We start from the raw sequence: 27,704 nt of genomic DNA, 5'->3' as shown, positions 1-27,704 counted from the left end.
CCAAATCTGCTTCTTCCATAATGGGAAATTGGTTCCATCCAGCTTCTTGATATTGTAAAGAGCAGTGTCCTGTGATCCAACCATAGCTACGCTTCACAGTAGTTTACTTTTCTGGGAGAAATTCGACAGAGTTTCCCCTGTAAACTGACCTCTGAACCAATATCAACCTGTCAAATGAACCAAGAAAGCTTCAGATTCTGCAGAAATTTTGGCAGAGTCTCCTTTGTAAAATGGCTTTGGTGTACTAAAAGCAGACCAAAAAACAGCTCAAAAAACATTGTCTCTCTGACACTGTAAGCTGCGGGTAAACCTGTCCTGCACCTGTACTGTCTCTCACTGTCCATTCACTGTCCTGTAAGCATAGACTGCGACAATGCCTCAACGGCAGTAAAGCAAAGATGCAATCCCAACTGTCTAAATCACACTCAATACATCCTAGCTGCCTATCTAAGGGTGCTCGAGGGATCGCTCCAAGACCTGTATCACCGAAAGGATCTCAACATTCGAGAATCCCCCAGCTCAATAAAACCTCATTCGACCCTCAACAAAGGCTGCAGTAAATCTGACAGTACATAGACTTCCCACAAAGTCATACATCCACAAATTTCCCACTGTATGTTGTAACCGCTGCGGCGGTTGTTTGCTGTGTGACTCACAGCCAGCAAACCCTCAACAGACATACATCATCTCTGACAATACATCCCATGTGGAAGTACCTGCAATGTCAGGATGAAATCTGGAATATCAAGCAGCAAACACAAGCTACCTGATGAACTAGTGGATGTCGCCTACAATCTGTGTGTAGATGCTGCGTGACTCACAGCCAGCAAACCCTCAACAGACATACATCATCTCTGACAATACATCCCATGTGGAAGTACCTGCAATGTCAGGATGAAATCTAGAATATCAAGCAGCAAACACAAGCTACCTGATGAACTAGTGGATGTCGCCTACAGTCTGTGTGTAGATGCGCCCGTGTCGTATGTGACACGCCTCCAAGAACTGTGAGCCGTCCTTCGATGTGTAGACAGCCACAAATCAACACTCTAGGAGTGTCGATATCTTCAACACCTGCAGTCGTAGGCTGAAAACCCCAAATTTGCAGAGTCGGATCTGCACCCGCTGAGACCACGTAGTCGAAAATGGCCTGCGCAGAACTTTGTCGAAGACGAACGGTGACCGAGATGACCTCAGAATGAAATTCTGAGCACACCAAGCCCTTCGCCTCCTCCCACGAGATTTGGGGCCGTGTCTTCGCCTGTCGAATTTCACTCCAATCTGAGTTGGTGACTCTAGCCTCCTGCAGTGCTGCCCCGAGCCTCGATCTGAGCTCTGATACCAGTTGAAGGAGTACGAGCGGAAGTGCGACGCGAGAGAGAGTACGAGAAGAAGAGCACGACGATATGGTGAACTCGCTCTACTGTAATGTGTAGAGCATAGTGAGTTCTTATTAGGTTTTTACAAAAGAATATGTGTACATACCTGGCGGCCCGCCCACTTACCTGGGCGACCACATTGGGCTTTATACCCCAACAACATACGCGATACATGTGAGTGAAGTACCTAATCAAGCTGAGGTTTCTCTTCCAGCTTAAGATTTTACATTGTGGCACTTTGATTTTTTGTTTATTCGTTTTCAGCATTTTAATTTTGTAACTTTGGGGGGTCATATAACACTGTTACCCTCCCCAGGCTCATCACACTAGTAAACTCCCTTTATAATACTTAAGCTAAAGGTCAATAGGGACTAAGCCCACTATAAAGCCCTAGTACATTTCACACAATGCTGCCTAAATTGGATTAAGAACCTAAGTAACCATTAATTATCAGGAAGGCATTCCCCGTGGTATTAAGAGAAGATATGTAACACCTAACTTGGTCAAACTAGCTTAGTCGGACTGCTTGATTTTTAAATCTAGACAAGTGATTATGACAAAAAATTACATTGAATTTAATGTTTGATACTAAGAAAATGTGTTGAATATTATGCTACCAATCACAACTAGAGCAGACAAACATGGATGCAAAAAGATAAGGGACAATGCTAATGGACAAGAAACACCTGTTTGTGTTGATGGTCGCGCTTGATTTGAAGTGTGAACGAGAGAAACATCCCATGAAGGTCCAAATCCTAACCACAGCAACACGTTCCTGTACAAATGAGGAAACACAAAGAATACCTCTAGAATGCACATCAGTGGGAAAAGGTACTTTGCTAATCACTAAAATCTAAAACAAAAACACTCCTATCGTACTAATCTTACCTACCCTCCATCACGCGAGTGATGAGGATCAAAGGTGTTTTATGGCATAGGTTTCTGTTTCAGTGTACCGGATGTGAATGTGTAGGTATGGGTCGATGTTTTGACTTTTATTGTGCATACTCGTTTGCTAATTGCTCTTGCTCTTTATTATTTTTGTTTTTTGTGAGTATAAGGCTTTATATATACATTCCCTAAGATTGGGAGATTGAGAGGTCAGGGAAAGAAGGTTGAGAGGAGAGTGAGTGAATGATGACTGTCAGCAAACACTCCCCCCTTCCGTGGGTAGATCATACCATTTGAAATGAGCTTGTCACCCTTTGAAACCAATTGTTCCAATTGGTCATAGGTGGGGATTTTTTCCAATATTTTTCTATTACCTTAGGTGCCTCATCAAGTTGCAAGGGTGGTAAGGTACTCTCCCAGGATCGAACTTGAAGTGGTTCATTAGGTGATTCTTGAATACTGGGAGGTGTGGATTCCTTTGTAGCTTTATGGAGGTCCACTATTGTAGGTGGAGGCTGTGGAGAAGCTTTTACCTCTATGGATGCATTACATGAGGAGCTAGAAGCTTTATTTGTTTTTTCTATGGTTGAGTTGAGCAAAACAAGCCTTTCTCGCTTGGGAACCCATACTAGCTCCGGATCCGGTGTATAGTGTTCTGTGATTTTTCCTTTCTCATGATCTTTCATCGACTTTGTCGTCACAGGGTTTGACTCACATAGGTCAGGTGACAGGTAAGAACACAATCTACGTTTTGGTACCCATATTTGATCATTTCCTTGATAGTAGCCTTGGGCTTCCAATAGTCGTTTAGGAATCCAACGCCATGTTTCCTTACATTTCTTTGGGCGAGTGGGACGTTTCTTACAAGGCTTCTATCTTTGAGCACTAGCTATGGTCGCTAAAGAAGATTTAGGGACCCACTTGTATGTTTTCTTTGTTATATTAGGATGAGTCTTTTCAGAAGCTATATGCATTGCTTGTAGCATATTTAAGGGTACGGGCATCTCATCCTCCTCAGGTGTTACCCAGGTCGTCCCCCTGTTTCCCCAAGTGTCTATGGTTGCTGCTAGGTGGACCCAATCCACATTGTCCGACTTAGTCATCCCAGGTAGGACATCCACATAAGGAGAATCTTCCCCAACATCAGTGTCCGCTTTACACGTGTAACAATACTGCAATGGGGCCGAGTGAACTGTGGTGTTAGATATATGATCAATTATAAACCTATTTCCTAGAGGATATTCTCGACCCGTCACAAGATCCACTCGAATGACAGAATCTTGGAACTGCAGGTAGACATGGTTTTTAGACCAGTCATGCACCATTTTTGCTTCCCTCATGAAAGGACGTCCTAAGATCATCTCCGATGCCATAGTGTGTTTGGAGAAATCCATAACAATAAAGGTAATCCTTATTTTATGTCCAAAGACCTTGATCTTGAGATCTTCTAGCATCCCAATAGGTTTAACAATAGACCCATTGGTCATCTTCACTACTATGGTTGTGGTCGCAAAGTGAGGTCTTCCCATAGTTTCCCAGCAATTTTTAGTCACAATGCTAACCCTTGCGCCACCATCAAGGATTCTCTTCACAGTTAATCCCTTAGTAGTGATTGGTATGGTCGCATTGGATTCATCACCCTCAAAGTATTGTCCCAACTTGTTAACCGGTATTTCTATAACAAGGTTCTCATCTAGGTTGGGTCGTGGATCTAAGTGTTCCTCCTCTATTGGCATCTCCCCAGCTCCATCCATCCATGCAAATTGTGGTAGCCCAAACTTCAGTTCTCCATCGAGGAAGGCTCGAAGAGCTGAGACTAGCTCAGAGTCTTTATATAGTTTGGACATGATGGTGGTTCTAACTTCTGAAAACATGAAATCCATCAATTTGGCAATGTTTAACGGCACCTTTTGGCCTTGAGTCCCTTGACGTGGGGAAGACAGGATCTCCATTTCTTCGATCCATTTCTTCGATAGGATCAAGTAGTCCCTCTGTAAAAATTCTTTCCAACAAGAAGTGAGTACGCCCACTTTCCCATGACTTTAAGTCACTGTCTTCTTGGATGACACTAGGTATGGCTAAGGGTCTATGGTCTTGGTAGGTTGTTGTTGAGTAGGGAACACAGTGTCTGTAATCTGGATCTTCCTAGGTTGTGGTTCTAGATCCCTTTGGGTATCTTCTACCAAACTCCTTAATTGCTTGACTCGCTCAATCTCCTCTGTACGGTTTGGATAAGTTCCTATCTTCTTCTTGGATCCTGGCCATTGTGGCTCATGAAGATCTTCCTTGTTGGTTTCTATCTTAGTGGTCATTTTGGTCTCCATGGTTTTTCCTGAATCAGAATCCTCTTCAGTGTCATTCATATATACGGGGTCGTCACCAGCCCTATGTTGGTCTTTGAACTGGGGTCTGACTTCGCTGCTTTTTGCGATCTCTTTCTTCGTGTTTTCTTCTTTTTCTGAGATTGGGCAATTGATGCCGTGTCTCTTTCCTCAAGAATATAATTTTGTTTTTGGAGCATCGATCATGTGAGTACGTTTACTGGTACCACAGGTGTACTTTGTGATGGCTCCTCGGTAACTTCTACTTTGTGATGGCTCCTTGGTAACTTCAATCAAGTTTAATGGTGTGATCTTTGGTGCATTTGGATTATTTGGACATCGGGCAATCAAATGATCTATGCCACATCGATTAAACATGAGTATCGGCATTGTAGACGTGCTCGCTTGATTGGTTTGCATTAGTGTAGAATTTTTTTGTAGCCTAATAGGACACTCGGCTACACGATGTGGACCTCCACACTCATAGCATTGAAGAGGTGGTCTCTTAGCGGTGTAATTGATATTTTGGCCTCTTGCCGTAAGAGCAGCTACTTGATATACAAGTTTGACGTGTCCCCAATAGTCCTCCATGTATTATTGTGGACTTTCTTCAAGCACATCCATCCCATAGGCGATATTAGGATCTATATCTTCCTCATAGCCTTCCAAACAAGAAATAGATGACTCACAACCCACTTGATTCACAGAAGTGATTCTCGGATGTGGTGGTTGCGGTCCTAGCACTGGAGGTGGTAAGGGTGTTGTTTGAACAACATTTTGGGCCCTAGGGACAATGTGTTGTGATGTTTGTTCAAGAGGTGGGGCCAGCATCAATGCAGGCACTCAAGGTGTGTCTGTCCATGCTAAGGTTGGTCTATTGGCCATCGTGCGCTTAAATACTATGCAATCCTTAGCTTGATGACCATACCTTCCACATGCATTGCAATTCCCATTGAATTTTACTCTAAAAGTAGGGCATTCACTGGTAATATGGGGTCCATAGCGTACTGAGCACCATTGTTTCTCCCTTCTTGGATACATATGATTGTTCTGTGGAGCATGATTGTCTCTAAGACTCTCTTGAATAGCCTTGGTGAGATCTGCTAAAGTCATCTCAGATATCTTTGGCTCCTTAGCAATAGGATTTAGGGTCATTGGTTCATGCCCCGATGCTTGTGAGCTAATAGATTTAGACTCAACAGACACTCTTTCTCCTTGAATCATTAAATTATCTTCCAATTGGATCGCATTGGTGGTGACTGCTTCCCAAGTGGTGATACCTCTAATGACTAAGCCATTGTAGATATCCTCATGTCATAACCCCCTAATGAATCTATCAAGCAATTGGTTATTGTTGAAGCGCTCATTTGGATTACAACGAGAATTCAAATGCTTCAAGCAACTTATAAAGTCTCTCACCGACTCTCCTTCCTCTCGTTGGGCTTTCTGGAGCTGAGAGGCTACACCCCAAAGCACTCCCTCTCGTATGTATTCTTTCAAGAACAGTCTCCTAAGAGTAGGGTAAATCGTTTTTTCTTCCACCCTTAGGGTTCTATACCAATCCCCTGCCTTCCCACTTAAGGTTAGGCTTAAAGCATTGCTCTCATGTAGGTCATTGTGTTCTCCTAGAGAATTGCATATTTGTTCAAACACTTCGATATGCTTTCTCACATCCCCGTCTCCACTAAATTTTTGTGTGAGCTTGGCTATTTGTACTGCTTTACTTCTAGGCTCTCTATCAGGCGTGTTACGCATATTCTCCGCAATAGATCTACCAATAGCTTGAGCAAATGTTGCCAAGTCACCTAAGTGAGCAGGCACCGTGGGTGGAGGTGCTCCAGAGACTACATGTGGAGTAGGTATTGGCATTGGGCTTGGCACATAGGAAGCCCTTGGGTTCCACGTTGGGTACAATGTTGTGCCATGTGGTGGTCCAAAGTTCATGTGTGGCCCTAGGCATCGCAGACGTCGGATGTGACATGCTAATGCTAGCCGGTATAGTCCCATGGAAATAAGAACTTGGGTGTTGTGGTTGTGGAGCATAGGTAGTTGAAACAATGGGAGGGGTAGGGAGTACATGAGTACGAGGACCCATGGGTGTATACGATTGGTACACACTTGTAGGTACTGTTGTAGGCATTGAGCTACCATGTAGCGGTGCTTTACTAACAAATGAGGTCCATGGCGTGTTTCTTGGCATGCCCATCATTGGGGTAGTCATGGTAGCCGTGGTGTCATCAAGGGAAAGATGAGCTAGACTTGGAAAGGTAAAGTTATCACTTGTGGGCTCAGATTGCACTGAGACCCTCGGCGAAACAACATATGGAGGATCCATCGGACTTACCGAGGGAGTCTCCATTTGCGATAAGGTCGGTTGTTTAGCCTTTCCTATATCTAAGAATCTCATGAGACCCGTTGAAGGCATGTTGATCCCCTTGTTCTGTCTCTCTAACTCAATGACCCTATGGATGACCTCACAAACTCTTTGTTGTTGATCCTCCACACTAGTAGCACCCATTGTGGATTGTAGGACATCTAACCAACCCACGTGATAGGTGTGACCTGTGTATAGGTCGGTCAGAGTTTCTGTTTGTAGTTCGTACTCCCAGTTCTCATTTAAGAACACTCCATCTAGGATTGAGGTGCTAGGGGTGTCCTTTGAGCTAGATGCAATGTTGCTTTCTAGGGGCTGGCCCTTAGCGGTTGCTAAGTCAGGAGCACTCGATTGCTCTCTTAGCAAGGATATTGACATAGGGGCTTTCGCTATTAACTCTCTTCGTTGCTCTGCCTTGCGTAAGCTCTCAACTTCCTTTTCCCTCGCTGCAAGGATATACCGCTCAACCTCTTGCACTTCGGCAAGGCTTCTACCATCGGGTAATATGACCTCGGAGAGAAATAACTCTGAAGAGTCAGGAGGTGCAGTGAATGAAGTATTCACGTGCACATTCTCTAAGGGTATAGAGTCTACGTTGGTCACGAATGGAGAATTTACTTCCCCACTCCCCTCATTTACATCATTAGCTCCATGTTGGGAGCGAGTGGCTCTACTAAAGGTTTCCTTCAAGCGGCTAAGCACGCTCGACCCGGACCGCGGGCTTGAGCTATCGGAATTAGGCATTGGCAAACCCTCCATGACGTCGTAGTCAGAGGAAGAGTCACTAGCCGCTATGTTCGGGTCTTGGTTTGTACTACCTTGGGTCCCCGCCGAGGGCCCGGAACCTAACGTAGGTGGATATTGAGAACTCGTGTAAGTCGAAATTATCTCTAGTTGCTCCGTCTCTAGCACACGACCAGAGCGCAGATGCATGTGCCTTTGACACCCTACAAGCGTCGGCGAATAACCTCGAAGGTTAACCGCTTACTTTTTTTTAAGAGTCCGTTTTCACTCGTGTTTTTTATGTTTTTTTAATGTTTGATTTTTTTTAATTAAAGTGTGTGATAGCTCGAAACGAGCGTAGCACTTAGAGGGTCACTGTGTGCTTTACAGCACAATTTTCGGGCATCTGAAGTTCCATTGGTCCTCAAAAAATCAATTTTTAGCTACGTGTGAAGCTAAAATTCGTAATTTTAAAAGGCGACTGAGGCCTAGGCCTGAGCGTGAGCTTGGGCTTGGGTCTGGACTTGGGTCTGGGAGATATTCCCGATCTCGGTCCTACCTTTAAATTTTTTTATATTTATTTTTTAAATTATTTTTATTTTTTTAAGGATAAGGTCGCCGCGGCCTGCGCGAGAGCACACACACACTCTATCTACCTACTTCTAACTAATACACCTACTGTTACACACTAACACACTGGAACGAAGTACATGCTACACTGACGCACCGGCAACACACCATTCACCGGCATCACACAACCACAATGCCATTTTCAGTAATTTATAGGTTATGTTCATCATTTCTTCAGCTTTCACCCAAGCCATTGTAAAATTTCCACTTTTGTAAATTCCCTCTCTCTAGGTGATGGTCACAAAGGCCCACCTAGAGATTCTCATCTTTTAATAACCTCCCAAAACCAAGCAAGGGTCAACCACACCGGGCCCACCGCTTGCTTTGTCTCCCTGATTAGCTTATCCTAATCACACCGGGATTGCCATAATCCAAGCAGCCAACACTTATAAATTGGCACTGAGAGGTCACTATCGAGGGGGATAGTTCATGAGAGGTTAGCACTTGGTAGAGTGTAGTGGGAGGAGTTGGCACTATTGGCATCACGGGAAGGGGGCTTGTGTGATGGTTTGCCTTGGGATTTGCATCATGTAAAGGGAGCCACGTCCACCTCTCAACTCCAATGGTCGATGCGCACATGTATATACGCTCTTGGTAGCAAGCTTCACAATCATCGAGTCGTCTTAGAGAACGCACCAAATAGTTTCGTCATCTTTTCTCCCTACCTCTCTATCACCACGGTGTGATGCCTCGTTGGAAGAAGGTCATTTGTAAATACTGGAGAAATAATCCTCCCTCACACCCCCGAGGGTTTTCATCATTTGTCATTCTCTCTCTCTCTCTCTCTCTCTCTCTCTCTCTCTCTCACACACACACACACACACACACACACACACACACATTGTGTGTAATTTTGCAGTGTTCATATCATCGTGGTCTGCGTCCTAGCCGCTCAAAGCTAGGTGGTGCCCCTTGTTCGCTTTACCGTGACAAGTTCGAGGCACGCCATTTGGTCCCCGGCGTTTTAGAGGCCGTCGGGGCTCGAGGTTCGCTTTGCTCCCGTCATTTGGTGCCCCCACTGAGGAGGCCTTTCTAAGACCCTTCAGTTTACAATGTTGAAAGTGATGCACGCCATCAATCATGGACGAATGGCTAAAGGAATTTTCTAACTGGAGGACGGAAGAAGAGGAGACGAAGGAGGCACTAGCCGCCTTCATTGAAGTACTACTGCCAGGCTGCAGTGTCTTCAGTATTCAAGAGGTAAATTCTCCATCTCGTGTTGCTTGTTCTAACCACAAATTGAGAGAATCAGGTGGGAGGTCGGTGAAGTGCCATCACTGTTGTCAACCAAGACAGACTGTCAATGAGTGCCAGCACAACGAAGGCAGCGAAAGGGCTGAAATCGTCTACATCGACATTCATCACAAAGAAGTCATTCACATCAAAGACGGAACGAAAACGGTGAGGCCTCTTTTCCCTAAAGAAACTGCAGTCAAAGTTATAACCTTTAATCCAAAGTGGCCTAAAGGGGCTAGCCGAGCCAAAGGTAAGGAGAAGCTAAGCCAGTCTGAAAACACATGACCCCGAAGGGAGAAGCATCTGGCCAAGCAAGTGCTTCAAGCTCAACTCAGAAAGCCGGGTGGTACCCAGCTTGCCAAAGAGGAAGTCATCCAAAGCTAAGCGGCGGAAGGTCGCCTACCGATTTGCACAATGCATGCGAGTGCTACCAATCCACTTCGACAATCCTAAAGAAGAAGTGGTAAGGAGATTCCTATGTCGTAGGGAAGAGTGGTTCGGCTACTGCTCTCACTGTTTTGGAAGACGGGTAGAGGATCTTCCTCCTCTCCCTGTACAACTTATCCTGAAGAAGCTTTCCACCACGGGTGAAACCCAGTGGGCTCGGGACGAATTGCAACTGAATGGAGTAGAATTCATGCAACACACCGACTACGGAAATTACCTACAATTGCTACTAGCCAAGAGGCTGGGAGTGTTCAGACGTGTCGCCATCACCATGTACGTGCTGAGCGACGAAGGAAAGGTAGAGCCCGGTGCTGAGCGACGAAGGAAAGGTAGATCTAGCCCATGAAAGGCGACGACCTCCTGTGGATGTGCCGACTCATCAACACTGGCACGGTAAGAGTATAACTAAGTATTCCACCCTCTGTGCATGATGGAAAACGGGTTGACATCATTCCGTTCAGATTCCTGCAGCATATGCATGTGAATATCTATGTAGATAGGAAAGTCTTCTACCAACAGAAGATCGTATACCTATTCGGTGTGGCGGTACCAGGAGAGAAATCCTCAAGTCCCCAAACCCTATCATTCTCCCCATATTGGATTATCATCATTCCTTTAATGTTTCTATCTTTATCCTGTTGTAACCTATCCACCCAACCCTGTAAAAAGCCGCTATGAGTCGCTACTGTTGTTAATGCATTAAAATATTTTTTTTTTAAAGGTTTGTAATTTCCTGAGTCACTACCATGGCAAGTGTTTCCTTTCCCACGTTCAGTGGAAAGAAGGGAGAGGATCACATCACCGACTTTTTGGATGATTTCGACATTGCTTGTGTCGTTTCCAACAAAGATGACGACGCTTCACGACTTCGAATTTTTTCTCTACTGATGAAAGTAGAGGCCAAGTCCTGGTATAATGCATTGCCCCAGGCTACCAAGAATGCATGGGATATGTTAAGAGCTGCTTTTGTAAAGAGGTTTGGTGGAGGCACAACCTCGGAGAAGCTATGGCAGCTACTGACGGAATTGAAGCAGGGAGGTCTGTTAGAGTATGCCACCTACGAGTCCAAATTTGTGGACTTAAGGGAGAGATGGGTTGCCTCACTGGAGGAAGGCGAAGGAGCGCCTAATTTTGTAAAGAAGGACCATTTCATTGCTGGTCTATGGTCGCTGCTTTGAGAGAAGGTGAAGGGAAGGTTTCCTGCAACATATGAGTTGGCAGTCGAAGTAGCCCGCCTTAAAGACAAGAAGCTGCGCATGCAAGCAAGAGTAAACGAGTCAAAGGAAACAAGCTTGGCCCGACCAACCCCAGTGACTACAACAACCAATCATAGAACCCAACAGCAAGAGGCATCAGAAGAGCAGCAAGACCTGTTGAGTCGCATCACCACCCAACTAGAGAGTTTATCTGTGCATCTGGTGCAGCAAGGGCATGCACCTGTCAGGAATCCAGAACAAGGAAGAGGAAAACGAAGGCAGAACCAAAAGTACCACTGTTACAACTACAGGGAAGACGGCCATGGAATGTACTAATGCCCACACCCAAGGAGGCAGAATTTCAATAGAGGGGGGAGACAGAATCAGATCTCTCTGCCAAGAGCAAGACCACCACCACCTAGGCAACCCGGGCCGATCCCACCGGTCCAAATCCTTAGACCACCTGTACAACAGCAACCACCACCCCAACCTCTCATTCCACCACTACCCCCACCACCTGCTGTGAACCAAGCGGTGAGTGTTATTAGCTTGGAGGCTAAAGGGAAGGCAAAGGTAGAAGAATCAGTTCGAGAGAAGCACAAAGGAAAAGCAAAGATAGAAGAAGTGGATGCTATGGGAGTGAAGCGTGCCAGGCACGAGGAAGCCTCTCAGAGAGAAGAGAAAATGAAAGGGAAGGCCGAGTCTAGCAAGCAAGCAGCTAACCACGACGGAAGATAGACATCGTGGACTTCTCACTAGGTGAGTATGCAAAACCCTATGACTTAGTTCAGGATGTGTTAATGCAGGGCCCAAAGATAACTTGGCCCCAATTACTCCACCTTGCACCAAGAATGAGGAGGCAATGGACAAAGATGGTAAGTACCAGGAAATCAAGACCCAGGATAGCTGGGGCTATCTCTGGAAGGGATCTCGACAACATCCTACCAACCATGGATGCTCACATCAAGGGGCAATGAATCTCAAACGTCTACATAGATGGTGGCATGCAAATATGCATCATGAGTGAAAAGATGATGCACCATCTAGGTCTAGAGGTAAGTAGGCCAGCACCCTGCCGGGCCAAGATGGCAAACAATGTAAGAATAAAATGCGTAGGCATTGTGAATGCGGTCAAAGTAAAAGCATTCAATACGAAAGTGGAGGTAGACATATTTGTCATGCCACACAAAGGGGAGGGCTACCCCATCATTCTTGGGAGGCCTTGGCTTATGGATATGGAGGCTAAACAAGATTGGAGCACCGGAATGATTCAGATGAAGGACGCTAAAGGGAAGTCTATATTCTACGACATGAAGACTGGGAAGCAACGGAACATGATCTTGGAGGCTTCAGAAGATGATTCCACCAGCGACTATTCGTCTACCTCAGGAGAAGAGACAACCACCACAGACGGAAGTGACAGTAGCATTGAAGTGATGGGGGTCATTCTTAAAGACCCAAAAAGATTGACACAATCTGAAACACCCCTGGCAAACCAAGAGGGATCATCAGGTACGCAATCCTTGGAGGATGCAGGTAAATTACAAAAAATGCTCTCAAAGGAGTTAACATATGAAACTCAAGGAAGGCAGGTAACCCGTGGTGCAGAAGCTCAGAAGACTTGGAGTAATCCAGCAAGAGGCACTACTTAAGGAAGTGAGAAGTTTGCTACAAGCAGGTTTCATCTACCCTGTGGAAGATTCAGAGTGGGTCTCCCCAGTAGTAGTCACACCAAAAAAAAATGGTAAGTGGAGAGTCTGTGTGGACTATAAACCTCTCAATGCAACCACGAAGAGGGATCACTTTCCCCTCCCATTCCAGGATGAAATACTCAATGAAGTGGCAGGTCATGAACGATACACAGTGTGCGACGGCTACTCAGGATACTTCCAGATTAGCATTGCGGAAGAAGATCAGAAGAAGACAACCTTCATCACACCTTGGGGATGCTTTGCCTACAGAGTGATGCTGTTTGGCCTCACTAATGCGCCGGCCACATTTTAGTGCTATGTGATTTGTTTTCCAACCCTACTTTGGAACATCAATACGGGTATTCATAGATATTTTTTGCATCTATAGTTCACAAGCCCTTCATTTAAGCAAAGTCTATGATGGCTTAACCAGGCTGCAAACCTTGGGTGGCCATCTCAACGTGGATAAGTGTCACATTGGTGAAAGCAAAGTCACTCTCCTTGGCCATGTAATTTCAGCAAAAGGGATTGAGGATGACCCTAGCAAGATCCAGGCCCTGGTATCTTTGTCGTCACCCACCATCGCTAAACAGCTGGTTTCTTTCCTTTAGAAGGTAAGATACTTAAGCAGGTTCATTCACTTGCTATCCCAAGTGGTCCTTCCCCTACAACAACTCACCCAGAGGGATGTCTTCTCATGGAGTGAAGAGAATGAGCAGCAATTTATTGAGGTAAAGCAAATCCTAGCTAAGCTTCCCACTATTTAACCTCCTAAGTGGGACGAGCCATTTTATGTGAACCCTAGTGTAGGAAGTGATACACTCGGAGCCGTGCTAATGCAAAAGGACCCCCAAACTTCTTTCATGCGTCCTATTTACTTCTCTAGTCGTGTCATGACCCCGTCAGAAAAGGGATTTACCGAAGTAGAACATATGGTTATGGCACTAATGTTTGCTACCACTAAGTTCCGCTCCTATCTCCTGCCTAGACCCTTTGTAATACTGACAATGGAAGAGGTTCTCCCATATGTAATGCGACACATGGATGTCTCATCTAGGATCTCAAAGTGGTTAATTAGATTACAAGAGTTTGACTACACCATGCAAGTAGAAAACTCCACCAGGGCTAGTTTAGCGGGAATTCTCACTCATCGCCATTATGAGAAGAAGTTGAAGGTCAACACGGAACGGAAGGAAGAAACACCAATGGTAGAGAGTCCAAGGCTAGAAAGAGCTCACTCTCTTTTCTTTGACGGAGCATACAAGAGAACGATGGACCAGTCTGTAGCTGGCGTGGTCATTTTCAACGAGCAACAAGAAAGAGTATTCTCCATCGGGCAGTTATTACACTCCCACTCCAACAATGAAGCAGAATATGCAGCCCTAATTCTTGGGTTGGAAAAATGTATTTCACAAGGAATTCAGGACCTAAATGTGTTTGGCGATGCTTTGCTTTTGATAAGGCATATAAATGGCACTTGGGTTTGTAAGAATCAGGTTTTACTTGGTCAATTATGCCAAGTTAAGGATCTTCTAAGGAAGTTTAAAGCAGTGAGACTATTTCACGTCCCCAAAGCACAAAATCAGGAGGCAGATGCTCTAGCCAAAGAAAGAATATAAGACGTTCCCGTAGGAGCCATCAAACTGAAGCTACCCCTCTTCCAAGGTAGTGATGCTATGCCTAACATTATCAGCTTTCTAGATACAGGAGAATGTCTAGAGGATACACCAAAGGCCAGAAACAGTGGCTGGTGAGGAAGGCTACCAGATATCGCCTTGTAAACGAACACTTGTACTATAAGGGCAAGGATCAGATTCTCAGGTGGGTGCCAGCCTCCAGTGAGATCACAGAGGTAATTTCAAGTTGCCATAATGGCGTCTGCGGCGGTCATTTTGCTCTAGATATCACCAGTAGGAAGATTCTACAGGCAGGATACTCTTGGCCTAGTTTGAACAGGGATGTACACCATTGGTGTAAAACATGTAAGGCTTGTCAAGTGGCCAGTGATCACACCTTAACCTACGAGCCACAAAATCCTATCATTTCATATGGTCCATTTGAGAACTGGGGAATAGATGCAATTGGCCCTTTACCAAGGGCCCAATCTAGTAAATTGTACATCATAGTGGGTGTATACTACATGACTCGATGGGCAGAAGCAACATCCACCACCAGCATTACAGCGCAAGAGGTAGAAAAGTTCATTTTTTAGCACATCTATTGCCCTTTTGGCACTCCTCTTGAGATAATATCATATAGAGGGCCGGGATTCAGAGGTGATTTGGTGAGTGAAATGATGAAGAAGTTAGGCATCACACGCCGACATTCCACGCCATACTATCCACAATGCAATGGTCTGGTAGAAAAGGTAACTGGAATGATTTGTAAAATCATCACAAAGTAGGTGAACAATCACACAGGGGACTGGGATAAACATCTCATGGCAGCTCTTTGGGCCTACTGAACAACGTTCCGAACATCACTAGGTTTCACCCCTTTCCATCTAGTTTATGGGAAGGAGGCAATTCTACCCATCGAGATGCAGATAGCCAGCTTATGAGTTTTGGCCAGCCAGATACAGCGTCCAGTTGTAAATCTCAAAAACCATATCCTGGATCTGGAGAGACTCCAACTAGATAGGGAAGAAGCAATCAATCACTATGCAGCGCAGGCAGAACGACACCAGCTCACTTTCAATCAAGGACTTAAAGAAAAGGGACTGGAAAAAGGTATGTTAGTGCTAAGATACGACAACAGATTCGACACCAGGAAAGACAAGAAATTTCAACCCAGATGGGAAGGACCATTCATCATCAAGAAACTCTATGACAACAGCAGCTATAAGCTGATGGAAGCAGATGGGATAATTCACAAGACTAGGGTCAATGGATGGAGACTGAAAAGGTATTTTCTTAGGTTTGATCCAGAAATCATGCTAGACATCTCAGAAGAGGGAGAACCCTCTAACTCCACAACTAAAGATGCAGAGGAAGGGCTAGAAGCATGAATGCCTCTAGCTACATGGGAGGGCTAATGATAGCCAGCTTTCGAAGCCATGCCCATGAGAACCACACCCTAAGGAAGGAAGGGTTTGTTATCAAGAAAAAAAAAAAAAACAAAGAAAAGGCCTTTACCATTCACCATACCCCCCCCCCCCAAGGTTAACCATCGGTGGGGCGCCGCCAGATTGGCCACACCTCTCCAATATCACCACAAGACAATCTCTCTCTCTCTCTCTCTCTCTCTCTCTCTCTCTCTCTCTCTCTCTCTCTCTCTCTCTCTCTCTCTCTCTCTCTCTCTCTCTCTCTCTCTCTCTCTCTCTCTACTGCCCGGCCCCGCCCATAATCTCTCTCTCCTACACATCCGCTGCATCATCCTGCCCGGTAGGCACCTTTGGTATCTCTGCCACACTTCAGCCCCGACGGGCCGCCATAGATAATATCCTCTCTCTCTCTCTTTCAAATATTCTCTCTCTCTCTCTCTCCTCTCTACTTGTCCACACTCCAGCCACGGTGGGCCGCACCCCCACCTCCTCTCGTCCACACCCTTCCTTCAGCCTTAAGCACCCCCCCCCCCCCCCCCCCCCCCCATTTTTGGCGGACCATTAGCCTAAACACCCCCCCACCATATCCTCCCTCTACCCTATCTCCTCCCAACCACTCTCACTCTCTCTCCCTCTCCTCCCTTGGTGGGAACCACCCCCCCTTACTCCCTCTCCCTCTCTCGTTGACTAAAACACCCCCCCCCCCTCCTTGTCACGCCCGCTGTCCACTATCCCTGCCCCCCGGGCCTTGCGCTCATCCCCTCCCTGTCGCGCACGTTTCTTGCCATACACCACACCCTCCCAACCCCTATCCCCTCTCCCCTCCCTCCCCATCTCCCCGCCCCCCCCCCCCCCACTCTCACTCTCTCTCGTGCTTTGTCTCGCCCGCTCACTGCCCGGCTCCACATCACCGCAAGCTCGCGCTCCCTGTACACTACTGCACCCGCACGCTATCCACACACACACACACTCACCCGCTGCGCACGCGCACACACCCCCCCCCCCCCCCCTTTTCACCATCCTCACCCCCCCCCCCTCTTTGCGTCGTCTACACTGCGAGAAACCGGAAAATATATATATATATATATATATATATATATAGCATACATTCCCCCGTTCCCACGCACGCTCGCACACACACATTCGCTTACATATACACACACACTCACGCTCGCACACACATATACAAATACCCTCACACACCCATACGTACACACACACACACACACACGCATATACGCACCACAAATACAAAAAAACCAAAGGATTCCACGACTACGACAACAACGAAAAAGAAGCAGGACCCAAAGCACGCACTGCCAACAACAAAAAGGAGAAATGCGCCAAAGGCATGCCCCGGCCAACCCCGGAACGAAGTACACGCTACACCGACGCACCAGCAACACACCATTCACTGGCATCACGCAACCACAACGCCATTTTCAGTAATTTATAGGTTATGTTCATCATTTCTTCAGCTTTCACCCAAGCCATTGTAAAATTTCCACTTTTGTAAATTCCCTCTCTCTAGGTGATGGTCACAAAGGCCCACCTAGAGATTCTCATCTTTTAATAACCTCCCAAAACCAAGCAAGGGTGATGGTCACCGGGCCCATCGCTTGCTTTGTCTCCCTGATTAGCTTATCCTAATCAGACCGGGATTGCCATAATCCAAGCAGCCAACACTTATAAATTGGCACTGAGAGGTCACTATCGAGGGGGACAGTTCATGAGAGGTTAGCACTTGGTAGAGTGTAGTGGGAGGAGTTGGCACTATTGGCATCACGGGAAGGGGGCTTGTGTGATGGTTTGCCTTGGGATTTGCATCATGTAAAGGGAGCCACGTCCACCTCTCAACTCCAATGGTCGATGCGCACATGTATATACGCTCTTGGTAGCAAGCTTCACAATCATCGAGTCGTCTTAGAGAACGCACCAAATAGTTTGCACCATCTTTTCTCCCTACCTCTCTATCACCACGGTGTGATGCCTTGTTGGAAGAAGGTCATTTGTAAATACTGCAGAAATAATCCTCCCTCACACCCCCGAGGGTTTTCATCATTTGTCATTCTCTCTCTCTCTCTCTCTCTCTCTCTCTCTCTCTCTCTCTCTCTCTCTCTCTCTCTCTCTCTCTCTCTCTCACACACACACACACACACACACACACACACATTGTGTGTAAGTTTGCGGTGTTCATATCATCGTGGTCTGCGTCCTAGCCGCTCAAAGCTAGGTGGTGCGCCCTGTTCGCTTTACCGTGTGACAGGTTCGAGGCGCGCCGTTCGGTCCTCGGCGTTTTAGAGACCATCGAGGCTCGGGGTTCGCTTTGCTCCTGTCAGAAAGAATGGTTGATGGATATACTATTTGAAAATAGGAAAGAATGTCTGCTAGGGAAAATGTAGCTTGGCATGTTCATTTTTATTTCTAATGTTGAACTAGTCCTCATCCCCCTACTGATCACAGGGAGTGACTCGCGATGATTTCGCAGTAGCTAGAGTTACTAGCTTAGGGCCTCTACCCACGACTTGCTTTCTATGCAGTGGGAATGTCCATGTCGTGCTTTCTATGCGGTGGACATACCTACTTGTATGGGCAGCTAGGAATGTCCATGTCGTGCTTTCACTACAAGAGGTTGTGTGCTCTTGTGACGCTGTTAGCGACGGAAATACACTGGGTTTTTATAACCCCCGGCGTCGCTAAAACCGTCGCTACGAGCGTCGCTACGAGAGCGTCGCTATAAGCGTCGCTATATAGCGACGTTTATAGCGACGCTCATAGCGACGCTTATAGCAACGTTTACACTGCAGACTATAGCAACGCTCATAGCGACGCTACAGAGCCATAAATAGCGACGGTTATAGTGACGCCCGAGAGAATTTTTTTTTGGTGGCAGGGCATTGAATGCCCTGCCACCCATCAACCATATTGTACTTGATTCACTTTTTAAAAAAAAGTGCAAGGGTAGATAATAGACCCAAAATAGTCACCCACAAGACGCATTGTTTGCAAAATTGACAATTGTACACATCATAGGCAAAATGAATTGATTGGCAAATGTAATACTGACAATTGTACAACATCATAGGCATAAAGAATTGATTGGCAAAAGGAACTGCGATGACAAATGTAATAATATACATGGTTCAAAAAGACGTAAGCTATGAGAAACCCTAAACTAATGCTATCTAGCTACGGCTAAACTGACGTCGTCTAGTCAGACGTCTCATCGCGTCCAAGCGGCGTATCTGTCGGATTCTGCAAAAAAAGACAATAAGACAGCTTTCAGTAAGTATAAACATATAACGACATTTATAAAACAATACAAAAAATAAAAAAGAGTAAACCCTAATACTAACCATGCCGCCGCGAGAACTGAGAATGTCCATCAGGGCGTTTAAGCCCTTCCTGCCTGCGTACTCGCGCTCGTACAGTGTGGGATCACGTCCTGTCATCGACCACTGTCAAAACATACAAAGATTTCATTATGTTAGAATTAAAAAACTCATAAACCCTAAACTATCGAACATAAAGAGCAATGTGAAAACACTTACAAAATCGGCCTCAAATGATGCCCATCCACCGCTCCCCAAGTGGTGCGAGCTCCCTGCCTCTACTCGCGCTCTGGCTGCATCCTTTTGTTGCTTCCACTTGTCGGGATTCTCGCGCGCTGCTTTCTTCTCATTCTTCCAATCTTCTTTGGCCAGCCAATCTGGCCTGTTCCACCCATTCTTGATTGCTTTTTGCACTTCGGAATGCTTGTGTTTGCAGTATTCGCGCATTCGAATCTTCATCAGGTCTTCATTGAAGCGCTGAAATCCTCTGTGATCGATCCTCAAAATCTCTTGCAGCGTGCCGAAATAAGTGAGTTCCGCCACCACAGGATCTGCATCAGAGGAACGTCGTCGACTAGACTGTTCAAATTTTGCCATGATTCCACAATCTTGAGTAAAACGCTTTCTGTCGATTCGTTCCACCCTAAAATGTCGACCTTTACACCATGCTGTTGTGTATGACTTATACTACAACGAACAAAGATTATGAGTGGCCGTTCAAACGTTTAGAAATAAAGTCACTAGCTAGTCGTACATTGCAAACTTACCTTGGTCGCGCAACCCCGAGAGTACTCCCACTCTTCCTCAGTCACTTCGTCACCGCATTGTTGTGCGCTTTTCAATTGGTTGTGCAACCATCTTAAGCTCATGAAGGTTGGTAGGCTCTCCAGAACCGCTGGATAGTGCATCGGTGGTCGTCTTCCCCGTCTCCACTCGATTCGTGTCCTTTGTCGCTCTTGCTTTGCATCCTCATATTGTGAAATCCACTTTTGCATCACTGGATTGTGAAGCATGCAAAATCGGTTGATTTTAGCCTCTAGATCTTCCGTCATCTTCTTCTCAACACCGAGATTGCACATGACAATCCCAGATATGCGCTCATCATCTATGGTTCGCCATAGCGTGTCCCGGGATTTATCAAATCCGTATAGCCACTCTCCAATGTACACTAGGGACTCTGATACCAACCAACCTTCTGCCATGCTACCCTCCGGACGTGCCTTTTGACGTACATATCCCTTAAGCGTTTTCATGAAACGTTCTAAGAAGAACATCCATCTGGAATGAACTGTGCCAGCTATTTCCACCTCATCAACTATGTGAACAAGAAGATGCACCTGAATGGTTAGCATTGTAGTAGGAAAATGTTTCTCAAACATGCACACAAGCTCCGCAGCATTTAGTTTGGCGAATGGTATGGAGTCTACGTTGATCTCCTTTTGTGAGATCCATTGCACCAGCTTTGCAAGTTTGTAGATTGTGTTACGGATGTCGAGAGACAAACATCCCTCAATGGCAACCGGTAAAATAAACTGTAAAGTATGTGCAGCAATGATATTAAAGTCCACATTTTATGCAATGATATTAAAGTCCACATGTGATATTAAAGCCCTGCATGTATACACATGATAATAGATCAACTATGGGAAAAAACAAGATTTACAGTGTCTGAGTGAGGAGTGTCAATAGATCACCTGAGCATTCTGTTAGCCCGGGATAGTCATGCATGGTCCACATTAGAATGCCTCTGATCAAAGCATTCCGTCATCCTGTGTGTCGGCTCATATCCACCACCTCTATGCCAATCCACAATTGTTGTAGCTCTTCCAATAGTGGACAAAGATACACATCCATATTCCCCACTTTATATTGCCCTGGCACAATCAAGCTTAGCCATCGGTGCCCCTTCTTCGTAGTCAACCACAGGGGAATGTTGTAGTTGACGATGACAACGGGCCATACACTGTAAGATGTTGATCTTTGACCAAATGGATTTACGCCATCCATAGCCAGGCCTAAGCGCAAATTTCGAGCTTCCCTGGCAAAATCCGACCATGTTCCATCTATATGTTTCCACGCTATGCAATCTGCAGGAATTCGTAGCACACCATCCGAAGATTTATTCTCCTCATGCCATGATGCTAGGGCGGCCATGGCCTTACATTCGAAGAAATGCTTGATGCGAGGAAGCAGAGGGAAATGTCGCAAAACCTTTTGTGGAATTTTTGTCCCGTGGAGATCTACTCGATATCTTTCGGAATCACATTTCGGACACTTCTCCATGTCTATGTATTCCCCTCTGAAAAGAATGCAATCATTAGGACAAGCGTGGATAGAATTGTAATCCATCCCCAAGTTTTGCAAAATCTTTCTTGCTTCATCTCGGGAATCTGGCATCACATTGTCAGCTGGTAGTATGTGCTCTTTCAGCAATCTACACAACATAAAAATATGATACAGTCGTGTAAAAATCTATCAGATCATTATACATTTAGAGTTTTATTAAAGTAAACTAATTGTAATAGATCACCTGAAAAGCGCTGTGACGCTAGTGTCACTCCATCCAAACTTTGCCTGCATGTTGAGAAGAACCAGGAGTGCTTTCAATCTAGACATACGTGCTCCATTATACAATGGCGTATCGGCTTCACTTTTCATATCATCATAGATAAGCCTTTCTGAATCCATGATCGTCTCGATCATTTCATCAATCTCGGGCTCAAACATTGCCTCGTTGGGAATGTGCTCTGCATGATCATCCCCCGAGCTGTCAGAGGCTACATCTTGTGGCCTCACATATGCTGCTTGACCAAAGCGCCTGCGAACACGTCTATTGGGTTGCAAGATTGCTGCTTGTTGGCCAGCGTCAGAGTCCGACGAGTTATAATTGGCAACAACTCGATCTATAATAGATGGATCGAACTCGCCAAATTCGCGAACGTGCTGCAAAGAAACACGTCTTGTCCGTCGCACAGCATGCTTGCATTGATTACAAGGACATAAGACCCTCGTTGAGAGATAGGTGTTTCGGTTGGACAGTCCCACATCCTCGTCACTACTCATAATGAGGATAAAAAACTTATAACCTGGACAACAAATTTAATATTCTATTGGCATTCTCCGTCTCTCTCTCTCTCTCTCTCTCTCTCTCTCTCTCTCTCTCTCTCTACCTCACATTCTCTAGTCATGTCCAATCCCCGCACACCTCGGTCTAGAGGTGCACGGAGATCAGAACCACCGGGTTATAATCTCGTCTTTATTGGTCAATACCTATATTTGTGGGTACAAGAAATCTACACACCCACGTCTACATGATACTGCATGTAGTGGACAAAACCCCTTTGCCTCTTCTCTAGCTGTAGCACTTCACAGCATCTTAACATCTTTTCACAGTAGATCTTTTCACTGTTCGTCTAACCCTAAACCCTAAATCGTAAGTAATTCTTGCGTGGACTCGATCTAACGTAAATAAGCGTAAATCTAAATAAACGTAAATCTAACTAAAAATAAACCTAAATCTAATTTAACGTAAGTCTACATCTAACCTAATCTTTAACGTCTTTTGGGATAGTTTCCTACGACGTTAAAACTCTCTTCTTCTTGTGTGTGTGTGTGTGTGTGTGTGTGTGTGTGTGGGTAAACCTAAATAAACCTAAGTCTAATCTAATATAACATAAATCTAAATCTAACGTAAATTATGTTATATTAAAAACAAAGAACTAAACTAACAGGGATTATAAGAACCTTAAAACTGATTTAACACATAATTTTTCACATAACTCGGCAAGAGTTGGCATTCTCATCACTAAAGATGTGAGAGTTAACTTCCGGCGGTGACGCTGCCTCATCTCCATCCACATCTGACGACAGCAATTGGCCCTTTAGACCGTTCTTGCTCTTGTTACTAACTTTGAAGTTGCTGTTGAATGACTAGAGGTTGTCTAGATGGTCATTGTGTCGGGGATGTAGTGACTCTTGCCGCCCTGAAGATCCACCTTCTTCCCTATCTTCTGAAGACATTTCACCAGTACTTTTGGATCGACGGAACCCACCATGAGTGAAGGCAGCAATACCCTATATTCCATTGAGGGCTTTCTTCACCCGCTTCATGCAGGCATCGCAGTCTATGGAGACCTAAATCTAATCTAATATAACGTAAATCTAAATCTAGCGTAAATAAACGTAAATCTAGTTAAAAATAAACCTAAATCTAATTTAATGTAAGTCTACATATAACCTAATCTTTAACGTCTTTTAAGATAGTTTCCTACGACGTTATAACTCTCTTCTTCTTGTGTGTGTGTGCGTGTGTGGATGTGTGTGCCAATAAAAAGAGATAAATGGTATAACCTTTCTATCACCCATGCCAAGTATGATAGATTGATTATGCCATTTCCCTCTTGAATAATAGGTCTTGAGTTCAACTCCTCGTCGGCTAGATCTTTACGTCTTTTAATTTTAATTAGTTTCCTACGACGTTAAATTAGTTTCTCTCTCTTTCTCTCTCAATGTGTGTGCGTTTTTTTGGATCATATGCATGTTTTCTCTCTCTTTTCCTCTCTCAATGTGTGCGTTTTTTGTTTATGCATGTTCTTTCTCTCTTTTCCTCTCTCAATGCGTGCGTTTTTTGTTTATGCATGCTCTCTCTCTCTTTTCCTCTCTCAATGTGTGTGTGCATTCTTTGTTTATGTATGTGTGTGTGCGTTTTTATTTATGTTTGTACTCTCTCTCTCTCTCTCTCTCTCTCTCTCTCTCTCTCTCTCTCTCTCTCTCTCTCTCTTTCAAAAACACTATGTGTGTGTGTATGTGTGTGGGTGAGAGAGAGAGAGAGGGAGAGAGAAAGAGGGGAAGGGAACATGAGAATGAGGAGAGGGAAGGAGCATACCTGGCTCTCCTTCCTCTCCTCATGTGTGTGTGTGTGTGTGTGTGTGTGTGTGTGTGTGTGGAGAAGAAAAAGAGAGAGAGAGAGAGGGAGAACGTTACCTGCTCCTTGCTTGAGGGCACCGAAAAACTCAGATCTGAGATCTGAGTTTTTGGGCGCGCTCGGTTATTTTTTTAGCCCAGCCGACGTCGCTATGAGCGTCTCTATGAGCGTCGCAAATTAACAAAGAAATTTGCGACGCTCATAGCGACGCCGGGAATTTTTTTTTTGAGCGTCGCTGTGTGAGCGTCGCTAATATGAATAGCCTCTTGTAGTGTTTCTATGCAATGGGAATGTCCATGTCGTGCTTTCTATGTGGTGGACATACCTAGTTGTATGGGCAGCTAGGCGACAACGGGAGGAGTAAACTCTCGCTGGAGGGGGGATGTTGTACCTCCAGAACATTGGAATTTTAATGAATAAGTTTGAGTAGAATTTTTACTAGAATTATTGTCTTGGTGCCGCTTTGCAATATTGGTTGAAGGGCTGTCTTAACAAACCTTGTGATTCGGAATCTAATCAAGGCTCTTTTATGTTGAACAAGCATTGTGGTAGTAATTAGGACACACAAGGAAGTGTGAGTGTGGGGATATGCTCCTAAGATGACTTTGGAACAACAGGTAGCAAGGTTCTGCCAAGGGTTAATCGACCCTTTGAATACTCGGTTGGAAGCTCTCAGGCCGACAACTCTGCAGTATGCCTTGTTGAGGGCCAAACCTTTAGCTCTTGAAGTACAAAACGTTAATCAAAATAAGAGGAATCATTTGGCAAAAAGGGCAAGGACAAATGTTTGGAATAACAGACCAGCCAACCAAGCATATGACCAGCACCCTATTGTGGCTACCACCACAACCATGGAGTTCCCAAATGTTCGATGCTATGGTTGTGGCGAGTTTGGGCATTACAGATCCACATGCCCCAAGAGGACTCAGGTAACCAACGCCAATGCCATACCCTTGAATATCCATGGGCGTGGCCAACCTAATGGAAGAGGAGGACGTGGAAGGATGAAGAGAGGGCGAGGGCGTGGAGCTACCGCCAGAGTGAATGCCGTAGTGGTACAACCAACTGTGGGAGATGAAGCAGTGGAGAGAGCAACCTTGCATGCTGCAATTGACAACCCCAATGGTTGCGAACAATACGCAGTCATTCTTACCATAAACTTCTCTTTAAGCAGTTCAAGTGACAAAGAGCCCTGACCGGACCATGAAGTTTTTCTAAAAAGATATAACATGCTTTAAAGTGCTAGTACAACATCAATATTCAAAGCTATAAAGAGGAGCAACAACCGCCCAATAAGCATGCAAAAGCTGTAGTGTATAACCTTTCTTCATTAAAGAAAAGACCAAGTATTGCAAGAGCGTGCAATTGGGCATAGCACCCTTAAGAACCAGTGCGCAGTAGGAAAGGAAACCATCACTACCCTTGTAGATTCCTATAGCCATTCAAGTTCAGTGCATAGTGTATAAAAAAAACCAGTTCGTAGTAGGAAAGGAAACCATCATAACCCATGTAAATCCCTATAACCAATCAATTTTAGTGCATAGTAGGGTCAAAAAACCCTCCCATGTAAGTACCAGTGGCCGTCCAATGTATAAGTCCCATCAAGGTTTCTTATTAATATTGCTACAAACCTTATGACAAAACGACAATATCAAGCAAATCACGAGGCGTTATGCTGCTCAGTCAGCCATGCAAGTAAGATCGGTTACTGTCCGACTGAACACTGTAATGCTAAGTAAAATCGGCAGCCAAATCTCTCAAAGGATATAATGTTTGCTGTAGAGCAACCACCCCCAATAAAATAGTTTATACAGAGATTATATACCTCAACAGTTGGTACCATGTGTCAAAACCAGCTTAGAACAGTAATCCGCAGTATAACAACAACCCAAAGCACCCAGTAGAAGGGTATACAAGTCATGCCAAAAAATTTCAACCTCATATTCCCACATCGAACAACTAGTATCATAACCAGGATTCTTTTATGCAAAACAGAGAATTACATCAAGCATCACCATATAAAAACCAAGCTACAATGTTATTTACACAGAGAAATAACCCCCTTCTTTTAATACAAAAATCTATCTGCAAAAAAGTATGCAAGGACGAAGAAGCCAACCTGAGAGACCTGCGTTGCAAGCTCCATATTTCAAAGTAACACAGCTACTCAGTTTGTACTTAATGTAAGCAGAACAACAACCAAAGCTAAGTGAGGGGTAGAGATGCACCCTCACCTCTTTAAATAGAGGAAAGAGGACGGCCGCCAGGTCGATGTGATGAGAAGAGCACCATGAATGGAGAGACCCCCCCACAACTAGTGTGAGGCCTCCTAAAGGTAGAATGAGAGAGCTATACAAGGAGCCTTCATGGCAAGTAATATTAGAGGCAGTAAACCGCGTAGTTTTTAAACATCACCTTGTCCCTTAGAAGGGTTAATACCCATGGTGGATTCCTAGTGTGGTGAAGCTAAAAGGAGTCCAATTAAGCTAATAATCCTTAGGTAATACACAGTGTGTCAGTGTGTGTGTGTGTGTGTGTGTGTGTGTGTGTGTGTGTGTGTGTGTGTGTGTGTGTGTACCCGGCCTCTCCTAGGCACCAAACACAATGGGTTGATAGTAGGCCCATTGTGAATGGGCCTACTACCTTATTAAAGAAATGAGATTTTCTGTTTAAAATGCAACCCATGCCAATCATGCTGAGTAAGAGATAGTAAGATTTTATTGACAATTTGGTTTCTACTGAACCATTTTCTTATTAGTAATTTAATGTCCTCCCAGGCAAGGAGATAGTTAAAGGAAGAGTAAATGATTAAATAGAGTAGGTTGATACAAGAGCTAAGTGTAGCTTTGTGCGGTCTATTAATATCCTCTTAATGAACTCCAAAGGTGGTAGTTTAAGAAGATCCCTTTTCCATACAAACCTTAGGTCATAAGGGGTGTGAAGGGAGAAAGAAAGGTTAAGGAACTGAACAGAGGTGAAAAAAGCCCCATCAGGAGTTAAGAACTCGTGTAAGGATGTAGGCTCAATTTTTAAGCAGTGAGGATATATAAGGCAGATTTCCTCAGGGAAAGCCTTATTGTTGATGCTAAGTATGTCATCCATGTACCTGTAAGTATATCTAAAAAGAGACAAATTATTATTCGTACATTCCATGGTTTTAAGAAACCATTTGTATTCGAAGAAGGCTAGGTAGGTATTACACATAAGTGAAGAACAAGAGAACCCCATGGGGATGCCTAGGCTTTGGTTGAAATAGTGACCTTCGGAAAGGATAGTGCAATTATCAAGCAACCAAGAATACCGACAAAGCTTTTCTTCATTGAAGTGTAGGGGGTGTATAGAATGTGTTTTCTTTATCCATTTTGGTTTTTTGGAAAGTGATATGTAAAAAAGATTCTTCTTACTTGCACTAGAGAAAGCCATTCCAATTACCTTGGATAGAACATTTCTAAGGCCAAGATCCCCATCCAAGGGAATATTCTCATAACATTGTGTGATATCTGTAGAAAAAATATGG

The 27,704-nt window shown here is 44.8% G+C and overlaps 1 protein-coding gene across 1 annotated transcript; it reads right to left on the bottom strand.

Annotated features, from left to right (window-relative positions):
* Positions 1-19,413: 19,413 nt before the first annotated feature.
* Positions 19,414-20,615, bottom strand: LOC147446459 (uncharacterized). Its single transcript, XM_086524709.1, has 2 exons — positions 20,031-20,615; positions 19,414-19,950 (listed from the first exon to the last, which is right to left on the bottom strand). Exons 1-2 carry the CDS (start codon positions 20,613-20,615, stop codon positions 19,414-19,416), a joined length of 1,122 nt encoding a protein of 373 aa, XP_086380835.1.
* Positions 20,616-27,704: the final 7,089 nt, after the last annotated feature.

This window comes from Adiantum capillus-veneris, chromosome 12, assembly GCF_014529385.1.
Source record: "Adiantum capillus-veneris isolate H3 chromosome 12, ASM1452938v2, whole genome shotgun sequence".
Classification (NCBI taxonomy): Eukaryota; Viridiplantae; Streptophyta; class Polypodiopsida; order Polypodiales; family Pteridaceae; genus Adiantum; species Adiantum capillus-veneris.
This window is presented reverse-complemented; position numbering and strand designations above follow the sequence as displayed.